The following is an 18,719-nucleotide window of genomic DNA, read 5'->3' as shown; positions in this document are numbered from 1 at the left end:
ATAGGTGTGTTTTATGAATTTTATTTTGGTTGACATAAAACAGGTGAATGAAGAGGAAAACCTGTTCCCTCATTCCCAGAAACATGGAAATGAATTAAAGAAACATACAGTACAGTAAAATACTGTATTCAAGATACAAAATTCTGTTTTGTTTTCATATTCAAATTCATTTAGAAATGTCTAACATTCAGTTATTCATTATGACTTATTACAGCATAGGGTATTTACACAAATAGTCAACAAGATATTGCAGACACTTGACAATATGTAACATCTCTTATCACTTTGTATTATCTATATCCAGAAAAGACTACCTCCAGTAGTTGGGATTAATACTTCACTTGTAATTATTGCAGGGATACTGGACCACACCATATTAAACAGGTGTTCCTGTTGTTATATCCATCCTGCATATAATTGTGAGTGGATGTAAAAAAAAAATTCATTTTCACAATTATAAACATCACTTGTGTAATTCAATGATTGTCTTATTAAAATAAAATGTTCAGCAAAAAAATAATGGTCCAGTGAGAAACACATAACATCTGACACACATTTACATTTAAGGCAGAGATCCAAAACCCTGTTTTACATGGGATGAATGTCTTTTACAGGCCGGATTAGGTTGATGAGGTTTACCTACTCCTTAATCTCATTTAGTAAATATTTGCCAGCAGCTATTACTCAGTTCACATTGTGCATTTAACATGTTAAACCAGCTTCTACCACATCCTCATGTAGTTCCACATCCTATCCACTCAGAGGCAGTAGGGTGCCATATGTAAGCATCTGAAACCCAAATTAGGAGAGGTCACTGGAGAAATTCTGGCCTCCACGCAGCCACGACCACTCTCTCAACATCTGGGAACACAAAAGGTGGTGTTTTTCTTTTAAACAGTCGTCACACATAACTCAGAGAAAAACACTGAAATGATAATAAACCACGGCAGGCAGCTGCACTGAATCAGAACAAGGGAGAAATGTATCGTTTGGTGCGTGAGCATGCATGTACCTCCATACTGTTGTCTGATTCCTGGATGGTGTCGTGCAGCAAACTTTGGAGTCGACTCTCAAATGTCCTGCTCTCCTCCACAAGGGACTCGTCACTGCAGACACACCCAAAGTGATTCAAGCAGAGTAGTTTATCATTGCATGTACGGGAAATGTATTTGTGTCAACTGCTGATGATGTCTGTCTTTCAATGAAATGGACATCGGTGTGGAGTTTGTGAAAGCTAAATTTGACTTTGTAGGAAAGTATATCAGTATGTAGTAGAAAACTCCCACAACTTTGACTTAAGTAGCTTAGATATGTGAATATATACAAAAAAACCTTTATGAATTCAAACATATTTGTCTTTGTGCATAACTTCTCGACAATTTGGTGTGAGTAAAATCAAGTTTATTACCTTTAGTCTCATTAGTCAACATTAACCAAAGATGAGTTTTAAACACTGAAATGAAAACTTCTTTTGAACCTCAGTGTGTGATATGTGTGCACTCACAACTGCTGTAAGCTGTCTCTGGGTGTCAATAGAGGCGGCACTGAAGAGGGGGTTTGTAGTCCATCAGGACTCCCGCTCACTGGGCTGCGAACTTTACTCTACACAAGACAAGATGATGCACTTTATTCTGTGTTAGTTAAGACAGTGTACAGCTCCTGCTTATTGTGGAAGATAAGAAACAAATTGTTATGTTATTGACCGGGCTTCTGGTGTTTGCATTTTTGACATCTAGACTATTTTTACTAGCAGAGTGAATATTCGAAATGAATCATTGAAAAGTGTTGGAACTAATATAAATGTACTGTAAGTGGTGCTTGAGAATTAGGTGAATTCAACCAAAGTGAAACATGTCAACATTTGCATACCTGCTTCTATTCTATGATTATTATTAATTGTGGCTACCATGATATACAATTATATAGAATTAACAGGCATCCCTGAAGGGAGAGTCAAACTGTAGCAGTACGTGTATCCTCACACAGGCGACTTTGAGCAAGTTCCACAGCTCCCTCTGTCGTTTCTCCTGCAGACTCATCAGGACTTGCTCGCTCTCAGCCATTCTCTGGACCACGCCCTCCACCTTCGGCAGAAGCTCCATCACTCGCTGACGGCACACAGCTGTCTTACTGCACGACAAACACAAAAAATAGAGATTCAATAAAGAGGCACACAAGAACCGTTCCCAAGTTGTGAACATGAATGGATTATTCGATCCCCTCTTTGTTGTAGAAGTAGAGCACCCAGGCCTTAAGCCATTTATTAATGACTTAGAAACTGCAGACTGGATGGCTTATTTTAAAAAGGAAATCTTTCATTAATACAAGGGTGTGACTTTTTACACCTCATTATAAATATCAGTGTGCCCTTAACAAAGTGATGAAAATCTGTCCCCTTGCACTTAGCCATCATATTACAATTAAATGTTAGTAAGTCACCAGCACAAGTTTTTTCACTTTTCTCAGGACTGTGTGGGTGTCTATATGCCAGATATATTGACAAATACTTCCCTCTCCAGTTTGTTTCTTTGTACCTGTGGACATCTTTCAAGGCAGATATTTTTACTTCTCATAGCAAACCACAAGTGTAGCAAATAACACCATTGATTGTTACATTTCATTTGAGTGTCCCAGTAAGCCATAACAGTGCACAAACTGGTCTAAATATTAACATGGGAGCAGCCATCATTACTGTTATTGTTTACACCTGTGCTTTTCTGGCTATGACATGTAAAAAGTCCTGTTTTACCATCACAATGCCTTTTTTGGGATTAACTGAGGTTAAGCAAACAACCAAAGGCATTCTTTTGCCCAAATATGGGCATACAGCTTGGCAAACTTCTTAACTGTGCATTATAGAGGCCTATTATTTATCTAAATGCTCTGTACTTGTATAGAGCCTTTCTAGTCTTTTCGACCACTCAAAGAAACTAACATTCACACACATTCATACACTGGCGGAACAGCCGCAGTTTGGGGGTTCAGTATCTTGCCCAAGGATACTTCGACATGCAGCCTGGAGGAGCCGGGGATTGAGCCGCCCCTTATTATTTAGAAGACTGTGGAACAAGCAGTTCTATGTGATCTGGGAATTGTTTTCAGAGTTAAAATATATATAAAAAATATATAAAGTGTTTTGTGTGTGAGTACCTGAGGTGTGTGTAGAAGTCTCTGAGCTTCCTCTCGTAAAACTGCACAGCCTGAACCACCAGGCGCACCAACTCCTGACTGTCCCCTGAACACCTCTGATCTGAGCAGAGGAAGGAAAAGGAGAGCCAGAAGAACGTAAAAGGTTTATTTTCACATGAAAACACTGTAACAGCTGTTAGGTAAGAAGTGGAACAGATGCATGACATCCAAACCTCTGGGTTTCTCTCTGAGTTTGCGGAACAGCTCCATGGCCTTTCCTTCACTGAGGAACAGAGAGGAGAAGAGAGCAGGGTCCAAGATCACAGTTCAGCTGCTTTTGATGTTTTGTTTTAGTCTTTAGAGTTAGGCTTGACTCAGACTTACAGTGTGTCCAGGGCCTCTCCACTCCTCCACGGCTGCCTCTGCACATCCACTATGTCTGGCTGCAGCTGCATCATCTCCTCCTCCAGTTCACTCACCTTGGCCTAGACACCCACACATGGATTTTAGTCTTTTTAAAGCACACGTGAATAGTTCTTACACACAAACACATACACAACTCTACCTGACCACAGCCGGCAGCTGTTTGCTCCATCTCCCTCCACACACACAGGAGTTTCTCTGAAGCTAGAAAATGTAAAAAGACTGTCATTAGTCAGTGGCAAACAAAACTTTTCTAGAGATTCAAGTGCACTTTCCGCATGAAGCAAACTGGACAAACAAATTAATCTATAAATAATTACGATTATAGGACAGATTACATGCGGTTTTGGCAGCCGTAGCATAAACTTCCTGCTATCTACAAACATGTTTTTGTATCATAATACCGATCCCAGTGGCCGTCTGCTCCTGGTATTTGTCCATGTCTATGTGAAGGCTGGTGGTGAAGAAGTCCAGCTTGGCTGTTAGTCTCTGGTGCATTGACACCATCTCATTCTTCTGTTTAGACAGTGAAGAGTTGTGTCTCAGCAGACTCATGCTGATAGAAAGTGGAAAAGAAATGTGTTTTATCAAACACTTAATTCATGCGTATGTTGTGTGTGAGAGTTTGTGTATTTTGTGTATGCCCTACATGGCGGCTTTCTGCCCCTGCTGCAGTCGTTGCCAGTCTTCCTTCAGGGAGCGGATGGTGTGCCACGCCTGGCCGCAAGTCCTCCTCAGAGGGCTGTAAGGCAGAACGCGTTTAGGGTCGGTTTCTATGACAAAGAAAGAATGAGAAAGACAGACACAGTCAGACAAAACCAAGCCATGTTTACTGTTATTTCATTTATTACGGTTTGTAGTCATAAAAGGAATTCTTTTCCCACAGGGTTTTCAATTCAGGCAGAAAATAACGTTAGCAGTTTATATTAACCTGTCATAGTTCTTCTTCAGCTTTAGTAATACCTGTAAATGAGTGTGTTTTGATTTCTGGAGATTTTTGTTTAGAAAAAAAAACATGTCCTTGTCACAAGTCTGTTTGCTACAGACTTCTTTTTCTTTAATTAACAAAACCCCAAAGCAAAACTTTCACTGGAAGTGAGTGAAACATACATGTTAGTCTACAAAAGGAAATAACTGCTTGAGAACTCAATTAATCAAATCATTTCAGCAAAAGTCTTCATGGTGTTTAAGACACTAGGGCTTCAACTGGCATCAACAGAGAGAAGAAGAAAGCTAAGCAGCTAAAACATCTTTGCAGAAAACTACAGGTGAAGACATCTTTAAATATTGTTTGCTTAGTGCTGTCAACTCACGGACGAAGCGGATGTTCTCTGGAAGGGTGCGAGGAGCAAACTGAGGTTCATAAGTGCAGGAAGAACGATCAAACAGGAAGACCAGAGGCAAGTCTGTCCGTCGCCCATCTATCTCCTACAGACGCAGATAATAATAATAATAATATAATGACTCAGTCCATTAGTTCATGTTGCTGTGGGCTATTTTGTGAAGGTATTGTATGAACAGTGTTTATGTTAGATATTACTGTGTAATCTATGGCGCACTGTGTGGCCAGTCCATGAGGCTCCAAGGCTATCCCCGCCTCCAGCAGCAGCTCCTGATTGGCTGCAGGAATGCTGGTATCTTTTTCTATTCTCAGCTGCAGGTCTGCCACTGTCTCACTGTCTGAGATGGAGTACGTCAGGATCTTAGCAGACATCATGTTCAGGACATGAACCAGCTGAGGGAAAAGAGAAGGACCAATTAAATGTAAAATTTAAAAAGTAAATGTGTTAGCCTATGTAAACGAAAAAGGTGCACAATCCCTTCAAATTCCATCAAAACTGACACAGCACTGGTGCAGCACTGTGGGCCTCAGAAAGTTTGAAACGTTTCGTTCAGTTACAGCTCGACCACACATTTAAAGATGTAACCTCTCTATAAGTTTTAATTTAAAGAAAGAGTAATTTTCAACAAAAGAACAAAGAGACAGCATGTCTTCATGGGGGAAAATGAGACAAAGTGAAAGAATAAATTGATGAATTACTCAAATAACCTTGAGCTGCAGTATGATACCCAGCTGGGAGAAGCAGTCGCTGGGCGTAACCTCGCTGTCTTTGCCTCTCTCCTGAGGAGACCACTTTAACATCAGCTGCAGCCACCTCTCCAGTTTCTCTAATAACAAACTGTTAAACACCAGTTAACACGTTAGACTGAGATAAGAGTCTTAAATTAGCATGTTTATGTGTGTGTCTGACAAAATCACCTGTTGAGGTTGTTGGGCTGGGGCAGATGTTTAGAGAAGCGGACTTCCCCCGAGAGGTCCTCATAGACGACAATATCATCATCCTGCTTCAGCCTCAGTTTATGGTGCCTAAAAACGATGGATGGATTAAATGACAGAAAAGCCTCCTAAAAATGTAGTTTTGTAGTTGGATACTTTTTATTTCTATGAATGTTTTCCATTCTATACTCTCACTGATCATAGTGAATTCCGACCTGTGAGCACAGCCAGTTACGTGCCAGGATCTGACCCTGAGTTTCTGCAATAGTGGGAGAGTATTTTCCCTCTATGTATCCCAGAGACCCCTGGAGTTTCATATCTTTTATCATATTAGTGAGGCACAAGGGACGTGGAGGTGGGCAAAACCCACATATCCTGCAATTCTTTACTTTGGCAACTGCTGTTTATTTATATCTTCCTTGTGTTAACAATTCAGTCACGCAACAATAACATTTACTTGTAATTAAGGTTATCATCGCTTAACATTAAAAAAAACATCATTGTTCAGCTTATTTTTCCAAAGCTAGACTTCAGTCACAGAGGTGCAAAAGCATAAAAGGGGAAAATGAGATTTGAGCAAGGAGAAATGGTGAAAAGTTTTAACACGCATATTCCTCAACCTAGTTTAGGAAAAAATGAATTCACTTCATGATGCCTTCGGTGACATTTGAACAAGTCGCCAAGTTTCACATACTGGAATTTCTGAAAGGAGGTAATACCAAGGAACAGGCTGCCAGGTTGGTAAGAAAGGGCGAAATCCTGTGATACACTCAAACACCAAGGTCCCGAAGCTCCAGTAGTCCACAGTGACCGTGTACTTCTGTCTCTCAATGAGTTCTGGAGCCTGAAAGATAGAAGGAAAATGAAGTTCAACTGTAAATGTAGGTGCAAAGAGTGTGTGGAAAATGTGTCCACTTGTGCTTTCATCACTTACTAAGTACTGAAGTGTGCCCACAAATGAGGTGCAAAGGCTGCTCTGGTCCAGCTCTTTAGCATAGCCGAGATCTATAATCTTGTGGATCAACTATGAGGTGAAGTGGAAAGAAAAAAAGAGTTATTAGCAAAGTGTTATCCTATAATTACAAACAGCTAACGTACAGGAATTTGCTTTCTGACATGAGAAGATCAATACCACTCTCGTGTCTGGTTGCCTTTACACTGCTCAAGAAAGAGTCAAGAAACAAGTTGGGACATAATCATAAAACAGCAAATTGTCATTTTTTTACTTGTTAAAAAAACAAGATATAATGTGTTAATTAGTGAGCTTTAGTGGTGTTGGTAGGCAAATTTTGTTTCGGTCCAACAGAGCCAGGCTAGCCATCTCCTTGTTTCTGGTCTATCCTGCTAAGATAAGCTAACCGGCCCAATACTGCATTTGACAGACAAATGCGGTAGTGGGGTCTTCTCATCAAACTCTCCACTAGAAAGGGAATGAATGAGCGTATTTTCCAAAATGTTGAACTTGAAATCCTAAAGACTCCCAAAACAAAAACAATGTCTGTATGTTGGATTTACTGTTTCTCTAGTATGCCAGACAAAAACAAGCATTCATGCTAAACTATAAACTTAGTGCAGATAAAGTCTGTTTGGTTTAAATTCTATAAACACAGCAGTGAGCATAAAAATGAATATATAACCCCTTTAAAATGTCTGGCCTTGTTTATATAACATTCCCATTTTCCTTGGTCCTATTGGCTAGAGGATGAAATTTTGTGATTGGTTGTTACATAATAAACAAAATAAAGGGAGGCCCAGAGAGGAAGGTAAGAACAAGACAAAAGTTCCTTGTAAGTGCAAGAATCTGTTCAAGGATTGAGTTTTCCACATTTAATATTCAGTGCAGCAAAGTTGTGCTTGTGAGGGTAGACAAGTTGACGTGAGAGACGCGTCTCCTGCACTTATTCCACATAACCCACACACAAACAGCCTGCATATGAACTCTTTGTTGTGGTTTGAGTGTATTTGTCATAACAAGATGCTTCACAGAGTCTTTAACTCACTCTCTTCTGTCCCTGCTGCAGCACAATGTTTTCTGGTTTCAAATCTCTGTGGATGATCCTCTTCTTGTGGAGATAGGTTAGAGCTGAAGCTGAAGGGACAAAGAAGAGGAAGAAGAACCCAGGGTCACTGATGGAAGTGATTAGTAGTGTCCTGACCAACAGTGATTTCACAGTGGAGCAAAAACAAGATTTTCACCAGTGATAAAATGTTTTTAAAAAAGTAAATTAAAGCCCTTTCTGAACATCTTGCTGACCTCCAGGGGTTTATCTTCTAACCTTGCTTCAGTGATGTACAAGTGTGGTTTCAGGTACAAAAAACAGGTTGGGTATGGACAGAGGTGAAACAGGCTTGAAGATTTCAACCAGAGACATCAGTAAAACACTGCTTGGCAGCCTGGTGTTAAGTCATTCTTTAATAAGAGCCATAAGAGGATAAGACTTGTATTTACTTTATAAAGCCTTTAATACGCAAGAACTGAAGTACAAAAGGTTTACAACTGAAACTATAATGTCTCTTTATATGTATGTCAAAGGGTGACTAGTGTGTGTGCTGGCAAAGCGTGTTCAACAGAGTGGAACTCATAACCTTTGAGCACCTAAAAGTGTGAATGTGTGTTTGGGTGTGGATGTGCATGACTATGTCTTTACCCTCACTCATTAACAGGAAAATGTGTTTCTCTGTGTGTGTGTGTGTGTGTGTGTGTGTGTGTCATCCTCTACCCTCCACTCTAGCTATGCGTGATCCACCCCATGTGTGTCCTCTCTCACACCAGTTTATAAAGCGTGGAGCATTCGTACATTATGTTTGGCATAGAGCGTGAGTGTCCGATTGTTGGCGTAAGCCTTTCTGAATGTAAACTGTTGCAATGGTGACTAAGGAATTGGTGGTTTAGGGTCACAAATGACATCATGATACTGGTCACCATGACCATTTTCTCCTTACTACAGGAAACTAATCACACTTATACATTATAAAAGTCATGCTGAAGCCCGGGATCGAGCAGAATACTTACAAATGTCACATAACAGAATCAAAACGGAGCCCTCCCTCATTCCACAGCAATTTTCCAAGAGGTTCAGATACTGCAGAGAGCACAAACACAGACACCTGATACTTAAATAACATAAACCATGTGAAGAAAACATACAAGCAAGCACAGTCACAGTCTTATTTTCCGGCAATGGGGGTGGGGTGTGCAATTGTGGAGAAATTAAACACCATGAGGAATACCATGATACAGAGCGAACAACGACACAGCAAGTAATGTACAGTAAGTTGTAGCTAAGTCGTGGGTTAGCAAACAGTCGTTAAAATTGCTGCTGTGAAGCTAATGTGCAGAGAGGACGAGGCGGTCCCACAGCCAGCACACCAGCTCCATACAACGATTGATTCTCTATAATACATAAAACCTTTTTTAAAAGGCTGTTGATCTGATTTTTAAGAGCAAGAGCTGGTAGCAACATTAAACTAAGTTTTGCAAATTGGCAAATCAACACTTTTGTTGTAAAGCCTTTGATTAGTTTTACTTTAAACAATATATTTAAAGAGTTCTACTGCTGGAAACTTGTGGCAGGCCTGACAAAAGAGGATGGTGCTGTTTTCCGCTCCCTGTCCCCACTAACCACACCATCTGCCCCCCAACTTGACCATCTGGGATGCTTTGAAATTTTTATGACACTGCGGTTTATGATAGTTGGCATTTTCCTGCTCTACTGGCTGCCTGGTGCCAACAACAACACTCAGATGGTTTCGGATTAAAAACTGCCCCAGATTTCTCTTCCAGAGAAGTGCAAACCATCGCCTAGTTCTTGGGCCAAAAAAACAAACCTCTCTCAAACTCTTGCAAACATACTGATTGTTACCTTTCTCAGATCCCCTCCCTGACAGTACTCCATTGCCAGCAGTGGCAGGTCATTGGTGGTCACCAGTTTCTGCATTCCCTCAGGAACCTCTCTGGCTGCAACAACGTTGACGTGATCCAACCTATGTGAGTAAAGTTGAGGAGACAGCCGTCAGTGGGGCTGCACATTGTATGGTGTGATATTTTCTAGGGCTGACCCTCAAAAGTCGAAGATTTGATGCTTCGATGGGTGGAGTCTGATTTGACTGTCAATCTCACAGTCGAAGCTTTGCAGCGAAACAAGGATCATGCCATTTTGGCGATATGGGGTGCTTAACTTCTGATAATGATTAGCGACTGCAGCTCTGCAGCTTCTCAAGATTAAAGCAGAGCTACGTGTGTAACCCCCCCTCAGCTCGCAATCGCCGCGCACAAAAACACACGATTCACCTATCAGTCGACTATAGGCAGGACTTGACAATTCTGATTCCACTAAGTAAATCCTTAGTTGGGGACAGCCCTAATATTTTCACAGCACACACAGCAAAATGTACAAATCTAGGTCGAGACCTAGGTCAAGCTTATGTTTTTGGCTTATGACGCATTACAAACAAGTAATGTCTACTGGCAACCCTGGTTGCAAATGTCAGTTAGGTGTGTGAAGTTCACCCCATAAGCTATTTTTTTTCTTTGTCTCACTTGAATATGTCTTGAAGATTTACAATTATCCAGTAATTCACAAGAAAAAAAGAAAAGATTAGAGAAAAGTCTGAAAAATAAGCAGGATTTTGTGTTACAAAAATACAGTTTCTGCTTCTGTTGATTCTCCTCAGATTTATCTTCAGACCTCTTGGACGACCCTACCCACAGGCTGAGAACCACTGATCTACTGTAGACCAACTTTTATGAAGCTACACCTGAACATTCACACTAACAAAAAAATAATGACTCCAAAGCTATGGAGTTTGTGAATTGAATTGACAGCTTTGAACTTATCCAACGTGTAAATCAGTGGCTCTCAAACTTTTTCTTTCACGGCCCTCTTTAGAAGATGAAAAATGTTCAAGCCCCCTGACACCAGCAAAAGTGGATTTCATTTTTAGAGAGAAGAGAGAGAGACATCATTAACACAGGCGATTGAGATAAAACAAAAGGTTCGGGTTAGCAAAATAGCCTTGCATTGCATCAGAGCAGTTTTTTTGTTCTGAAATGTCAAATTTTTGCATTTTTTGCAAACCTGCTCGGACTCCGATCATTACCACTTGTGGCTATATTTTACTTTATTTTTATTATTACTATCAAGTGAGTTTATTCTCCATCTTATTTTACATTACTTTCTCTGTTTGTCATTATTTGCGGTTTCATAACTTTGATTGAAACAATGTGTTTCTGATTGTCACAGGATCAGGCCATCTTTAAAAAAGAAGAGGGGAGACACAAAGATCACAAACTCAAACCGATACCAGATCCACCAGGAAGATGACTTACACTGAAATCACAACATTGCAATACATGATGTGATCAGTGTGTGATCATTACCAGCTATAATAACAGGAGACAGATGAGAGTCTTCACTAGAATTACAAGCAAATAACTTGTTATTATCAGTCACTAACATGATTTGTTCCTTTGAACCTTTAGTGTTTGGTCAAATTAGTGAACACTCCTAAACATGATTAGAAGTTAAATTGTGTTACAACAGCACTCTTTCTGCTGCAGGGTAGATAAGCGCTACACATACGACCAGATGTAGAAAATGTTTCTCTCATCTTTAATCTGCCTCACTTAAGCACATTTGTGGATAGAAAAAGAGTTAGAGAGAGCGGGATGAAAGAGTGAACCTGCATGAGATTGTGGAATAAAAAATGTTTTCTTGGTTTTCACTTAAACATTCAGCTGACGAAAAAGTAATGCAACAGAGGCCCTATAAACACATCATAACTCAAAAACATTGCAAAAGTGATGTGTTTTTCTGTATATGTGTGTTAAGTAGCTTTAATAATATAATAGTAGGTTGCCATGCATGTGTCCCCTGCCCTGTGGTTTTTCCACGAGTTGAGCGTGGGTGCATGGGAGGGTTGTGGTTGTGACCATGTCTGTCTGAAAACAACACACTTGTTAAACTGGGACTAGGAAAGACAGGTTTTATGCTCATGTTTGCACCCACAAATGACAACGACAACGACAACGACACACACACACACACACACACACACACACACACACACACACACACACACACACACACACACACACACTCGCATCTCAAAAACATTCAAAATCTACACAAACTGCCATCCAACTACAGTAACTCGACACCCAAACTGAAACTGTTAATAGACAACACAGACGTTTGTGGAAATGAAACACACACCAAAGCAGAACGAAATGAGGAGGCGGCACTTTATCCTGTCAGAAATAACCACCAACAGACCAAAATAACCCAAACATCGATGCTGTTCTAATTATTTAATGTCTTGTGTGATTTTTACTATTTTAGGATACAATTTTAGTTTTTGTATTTTGAGAAAACTTGTGAAACAGATGGGCATAAAAGTCAAAGCTTGTCATGGAATATACCACGGTGAATCACAACATGAACCAAACTCTCTCCCATTCCAAAGAAGAGCTTTAAGGCAAAGCAAAAGAGTTTGGACGGTAAAAACAAAACTGGGAAATCACCAATTTTTCCATCTGAGTTAATGTGTAAGACACTAAGCAGCAGATGCATCACTAAAGAAAAAAGAGATCCCTAATCTGACGCGAACAGAGAGACAAGCTTAGCAAGACGCCATAGTCAAACAAACAAAAAACAGTTAGGAATTCTGGACATCAGTCTCTGTAAGAGTAAAACTGTGACTGACAAGATAAGGCAAACATACTGTACCTTTTGCACTTTTCTTTTCTCTTAAATAAAAATCTGGCTCTCTAATGTGACCTTGATCTTAGCATCACCTCATTGCCTAATCCTGGGGTCATGGCCTGTGCAAAAATCTATTTTATAGCAGTATAATTTTAGACAATGTTATACTTATATGGTACATAGTGCCACTTTCATTTCTGTTTATAGTTGGGATATGTCCTGGTGTCCTAGTGGTTACCATACAACATAAAACAGGGACCTCTGTTGCAAGTCATCCCCCTCTCTCTTCTTTATCTTCACTGTGATCTATCTAATAAAGGCAAACTGACAAAAAAAGAACACAGGTTGCCACCTGGGGGTCTGGGGAAAATATAATGAAGCTGCCGTGTCTGCTGGGTGTCACATTTTGGTCTTAGGAAGTTGATACGAGAGAGAGTGAAACTGACCTCTTCATGATCTGGATCTCCAGGCACCATCTCTCTTTGTTTCTCTCGCTCAGCTCCTGACGGCACTGCTTTATAGCGATCTGTTCCTCTGTGTCCTGGAAGCACACACACACACACACACATACACGTTGGAAATTATGATTTAAAATTTGAAGTGCCAAATTAGCAGCAACAATATTTAATATTTAATAATAATAATAATATTTTAAAGGTAAGGAATTCATTGTTGGTTTACATTTAGGGCTCCAACCAATTTAACTTAATTTATGTATTAATAGTTTGGTCAACAAAACATCACAAAAAGTGGAAAATGTCAAAGTTTCCTCAAGGTGACATCTTCAAATGTCTTTTTTTGTCCGACCATAAGCCAAAAACACAAGATACATTTATGACACATTTATGACATGAAATGTCGAAGGTTCAGGTACAAAAAGTAGATTATTAGATTATTAAAACAGCTGCATATAGATTTTCTGTCGATTAACTAATCAATTAATTGAAGTCGTTGAAGCTCTATTGATATTAATTTTCTATCATATAAGAGCAACATATCGGTAACATCACATTTATGGCCAAATTGGCAAACTCTTTGTAGTATTATTTACAGATTATGAGACAATGAGGAAGCATTGGCAACATTTGCACGGAAAAACCCCCTTTTAACTGGTGGAAACCTCGAGCAGAACCTAGAGAGTGGGCGGTCAACTGCCTCGACAGGTTGGGTTGAGAGAGAGATCGTACCTACCAATAGTAAGGCATTTCTGCTTAACGGTAAATGGAGAGAGATAACAAAAAGGTAGGTAATGTAGTTTTAACCATGACACAGATACAAATACACAACACATACTGTACATCTAACCACCACAAATGATGAGCAACACATGTACATCTCACTACCTGCTTCTCATGGCATCATCAAGGAAAAGGCACCCTCCCTGCTTCTCATAACCTGATTTATGAACTAATATTAGCCCACAGTATTGTCATACAGGAAGACAGGCCATTTCCTATAGAGGAAGTTTAGTAATCACAGCGGAAGCCGAGCCCTCTTCAGCTTTTGCCTCTTAAACCCTGGTCCTGCCCATGGCACCGATGATCAGCCGCTCTTCATTGTGATTAAACTGTTTGGACAATACATCGTTTACTCTTGAACATCACTTCATTTGTAACTGTAAATAGCAGTAAAATTCAATTATATGACAATTTTCCCCCAACCGAAACAACAACATGTCCATGACCCCCAAAATGATGCATATGAGCGTTAACTACGTTACGTAGGGGAACTACGTTACATGGCATTAAACACGTGGCTCATGTGAAACGGTCGCAGTTTGGTTAGGTTTAGGCAACAAAAACTACAGTACTTGGTTAGGTTTAGTAAAACGTGGTTTGGGTTAAAGTTTGTCAATAATGGAAGTCACATGACAGAAGTGCGTAACACTATTTACATTTTAATTTGTTTCACTTGGAACCTGAAAGCCATTCTCCTAAGTCAAAGTCTGGGACGCGGACTTTCTGTTTATAATACGTCACCCGACTTCCTCCTTTGCTACTGTTGTACAGCCACTACAGGTTGCTACCACAATAAACGTATATATGGATTGTAATAACGTGCCTCACAAAAAATCTAGATTGTTGTTTTGTTGGAAGGACAGTCTCCAATTTTTATATGTATTCTTGTAGACTATGAATTTCACACACAATACAGGGGTGATCTACGATTGATTATACCAAATTATATAGGTATAATGAATGTAAAAAAACTGTATATTGTGAGACTAAAACTTTAAAAACAGATTTCAGAAAGACACATTTTCATTCAGCATAAAGATGATAATGGTCAGACTTGCAGCCACCAAGGGAGCAGTCAACAGATGTTGCATGTTTACATTGTTTCAAGTGAGCACAAGTGTTTATGTAAATATCCTTTATATTCTAAACCGCAAGAGACAGAAATATTTTCAAGGGATCATATTCTGATGTGCTCTACTGCAGTTTCTGACTCCCCATCACTTGTACAGTGTATTTGCATTCACATGGTGATGCTGCTTAGCTCAAATCCAGCTGTTAGTTTGCCTTGAAAGTGAGTGTGAGTAATACAAATGAAGTACAGTTGTAAAGAGAGGAAGAGGAAGGTCCACTAAGCGGACATGTTCATATTCCCGTACTGTTGTCTTGCTAATGATGCCGCTCTACAATGCTCCCATCCTGTGACTAAGAGTGATCTCATTACAACAGACACGATTTTTATTACCCTCATGTCCTTATTACTTTTTTTTTAAAAATAGGACAAGAAAGTCTCTTATTTGTAATTCAGTATCTCACAAAAGTGAGTACACCCTGCGTGATGTGTTATTTTGAGGGGACAGCAAATTTACACAGTTACACAAGCTGTACACTTTCTACTTTACATTGTAGTAAAGTGTCATTTCTTCAGTGTTGTCACATAAAAAGATATAATCAAATATTTCCAAAATATCAGGGGTGTATTCACTTTTGTGAGAAATTGTATGTATTTGTTTCATTTTATATATTAGTTTACTTGGCAAAAGGTTGTTTTGACATTTTGATTTGATCAGAGCGATAATTATTAGTTTTCATTTTGAAATGTTAATTGCACTGATGGTAATAATGATGTTGTTGACAACTTTATCTTCCATCTGAGTACTTAAAAAGCTCCAACTTTTCAAAATTTTCAGTTATTCAGTTAACTAATGTGTCCTATCACAGCCACAAATAGGACCATATTTTCCCACAGAGATGGTAAAGACACATCAGTGTGTTAAAAGTGTGTGGGTTGTGTACCTTATTTTGCCATCTTGTGACATTTCCAAAGCCTCCGGTGCCCAGACGCTCCTTCAGCTCCCAGGCCCCACAGCTCTGCTGCTGCTGCTGCTGCAGGGGGACTCGATTCATGGTGTCCTCAGCTGCTCCTGTACTACAGGACTACAATAAAAAGCATCACTTTAGGTCTACAGTCTTCCTAGTGGCTCTGTGAAGCTCTCACCAGAAAACAAAAATATCGGGTTAATAGAAAATGGAAAAACTAAAACATAAAAACATTAATACCAAGAGGGCAAAAATAAAAAGTTTGGCCTAAGATAATGCCTTGTTGTTATGAATAAAATGGGAATCTATTTTTTAGTACATCTCATGTTCAGCTGGTCAGGCTCAGCTCTACATTGACAACCCTTTGCCCAGATTTCAGCAGTCTACGCGATACTTTTTCAGCCTTAGGTGTTGAATACCAAGGCTCAACTGGTCTTTGAGAATGTTAGCATGCTAACATTACCATGCTAAAAACACAAATAAAAATGAGTGAAGTGAAAGCAAGTATTTGTAGTGTTAATATCAGCATGTTATTTATGTATGTTGCCGATACATAACAAGAAAAGGGCCTTTCCCCCAGTAGACATTTTGACATGTGACAGAATGAAAAGCACAGGTGTAAATAATAAAATGAATGATGGCTTAATTCCATTTGGCTGCTTCAGTTTCTGGGCCCCGGTGTTGTGCATGCCGGTCACACTGTTTATTTGGACACCTGTGCTGTTCCTACTATGACAAATCAAAATGTCTGCTGGGGGAAATCAGATGATTTTACTCTTCATTGGCTGTTATGTCAAAACTTAACTCTGATTGTGTATAAACACTGGCTTAGTGTTGCTTTTAACATCACACACTGTGGAGGAGTAGGTAGTCAGGTCTAGTTTTACAAAGCGCTCACATATCTGTATATGCATTGTTACAGTACGTGTGCTATCTCCCAGGCTAATACCAGGCCTATTCAATACTGCAGTGACAGCACATGCAGCAACCCGACTGCTTCTGTTTTTGTCTTTATGCTCTACTGTAAATATTGATCTCACCTTTCTGCTCACAACAAAATTATGCACCCAAATACGAGAAAAGCAATTACCTTCCGTTTCCTGTTTTCTGAAGTTATTACATTGTACTTCAATGTACTCGTCGATTTAATTTTCATGCAGACATGCGCTTCAACTAACTTACAGTATTATTTAAACTAAATCCTACCTTAGACTTCGTAGGCAGCGTTATCAAGCTTCACCACCTGATGATTATCTGTGAACACGGTGCAACTGGTTTTTAACCAAGTTAAACTTTAAACGCTTTAGTAGTACATTTGAGGACACAACAAAACTTTCTACTTCCTGATACTCTCTTATTTCCTGTAAACCTGGTGAGAACCGCCCACCAGGATGCAGAGTCCTAGACTCAGCTCTCCAGCTGGTGGTTATACATACAGATGTTCTTAACCAGATTCACACACATGTGGACCATGAATCTGCTTCAGTGATTACATGTTAACAATTCATCTCGGATATATTTTGTGCTTATAGCGAGAAGGCATTGAAATAACTCTGCAAGTTTGAAGTTCAATTTCCACAACTCACATGGAAGAACTCAAAATATCCAGTTTTTATTATTTAGTCCTACATAAAATGAAAATACCACGGCCACTTAAAATTTTGGCTGGGAGGAATCCATTAATTTCTAGTAACTGCAAGGTATAACACCTTTAATACAAGATCAGTTTTAACGTGCTAATAATAAACTCTAACTAAGGAACAGCCTCAGCTATTGCAGTCATGATACCTTACAGAAGTATTGTTATGCTAAATAAATACATTCGTTGCTACTTGTAAAAAGTTAGCAGGGATATATTTCAGTTTTATCCCTGTGTTATAGTTCAGTGGTGGCTAAATTGTCGTTGTGGGACCCCTAAGAGCCTTTCATTGTGCTTCTGTGGATCCAATAGGCATTATAAGGATTAGCTTATATCTCTCAGTTTACAAAATGGGAAAATGAAAAAGTACAATATCTGGGGAATAGTCTATACTTTCATAAAATACTGTAAAAGCTTAAAAAAGCAGAATTAATGTATTTACTTGTGTTATTATGGAGCATAGTGACACTAGGAATGGACATAATACACTTATTGGCTCACTCCCCTTTCAGCTCCCATGACCTGACAACTCATCTTACTTAATTACTTAATCTCCCTCTTGAATTACACCTCTCCTCTTATTGTTCTGAAAGTTTCTACCTTCCTTTTTTCTATGTGGAGCTTGTTTAATCATGATCAAATCAAAATAGATAATAACAAAGGAAGGAAGGTTTTTTGTCAAGATACTCTGTCTGATGTTCTTATTTCCAGTTAAATGTGGTGTGCCAGATATAATCAGATCAATTTCTATGAAGATTGAGATCATCAGATCATCAAACATCTCATTTTCATCGAGATCAAAACCTGATAAAATGGAGCAGCAATAAAGTCAGTCTCCAAAACAGTGCCAAAACACACATTTAAAACAAACGAGACATTCTTATTCTTATCTGAAGTGGCTTGATGTGTCGTTTTTCATTTCAGTAGGATATTAAACATTCTCTAACTTAACCAAGACAGTGTTGATCCAGCCAGATGTTGTATTTGGAGACGGTGCACTTAAGCATGTCCAGAAAATAACAGTAATGTTTTTCATTTTATCACCTGTTCATTCTTGGACTGAATACTTCTGGTGACCCTTGTATCACTCTGTTCCAACTTCAACTACTTGCTAACACATGTCTGACGTTTCTTTGACGTGATCTGTGGGTGTGTGTAAGACCCATTTTATCTGATTGGAAATGTTTGTAAGAAAAACAGGGCTTTCCTGTTTATGGTTTACACATACACGATATGATGCTGCTTCCTAGGGTTTTCCGGTGAGGATAGAT

The 18,719-nt window shown here is 39.3% G+C and overlaps 1 protein-coding gene across 2 annotated transcripts; it reads right to left on the bottom strand.

Annotated features, from left to right (window-relative positions):
* Window position 1: 1 nt before the first annotated feature.
* Window positions 2–17,180, bottom strand: ikbkb (inhibitor of nuclear factor kappa B kinase subunit beta). Of its 2 annotated transcripts, none has more exons than XM_038702563.1 (22): window positions 16,900–17,180; window positions 15,786–15,926; window positions 12,981–13,075; window positions 9,694–9,814; window positions 8,844–8,913; window positions 7,831–7,919; window positions 6,765–6,854; window positions 6,550–6,674; window positions 5,813–5,920; window positions 5,603–5,732; window positions 5,093–5,287; window positions 4,866–4,980; window positions 4,202–4,325; window positions 3,957–4,108; window positions 3,695–3,756; window positions 3,514–3,614; window positions 3,363–3,412; window positions 3,151–3,250; window positions 1,983–2,130; window positions 1,505–1,602; window positions 1,013–1,106; window positions 2–861 (listed from the first exon to the last, which is right to left on the bottom strand). In XM_038702563.1, exons 1-22 carry the CDS (start codon window positions 16,963–16,965, stop codon window positions 802–804), a joined length of 2,334 nt encoding a protein of 777 aa, XP_038558491.1. In that variant the 5' UTR covers window positions 16,966–17,180; the 3' UTR covers window positions 2–801. The 2 variants fall into 2 exon arrangements, with proteins under 2 accessions (XP_038558491.1, XP_038558492.1); XM_038702564.1 differs by having other exon boundaries at window positions 17,016–17,179.
* Between the last annotated feature and the right edge of the window lie 1,539 nt (window positions 17,181–18,719).

Source organism: Micropterus salmoides, unplaced genomic scaffold (assembly GCF_014851395.1).
Source record: "Micropterus salmoides isolate LMB-PRFRI ecotype aquatic unplaced genomic scaffold, ASM1485139v1 Ms_hic_scaffold_7, whole genome shotgun sequence".
Taxonomy (NCBI): Eukaryota; Metazoa; Chordata; class Actinopteri; order Centrarchiformes; family Centrarchidae; genus Micropterus; species Micropterus salmoides.
The sequence above is the reverse complement of the archived record's forward strand: the minus strand, read 5'-3'. Positions and strand labels throughout refer to the sequence as shown.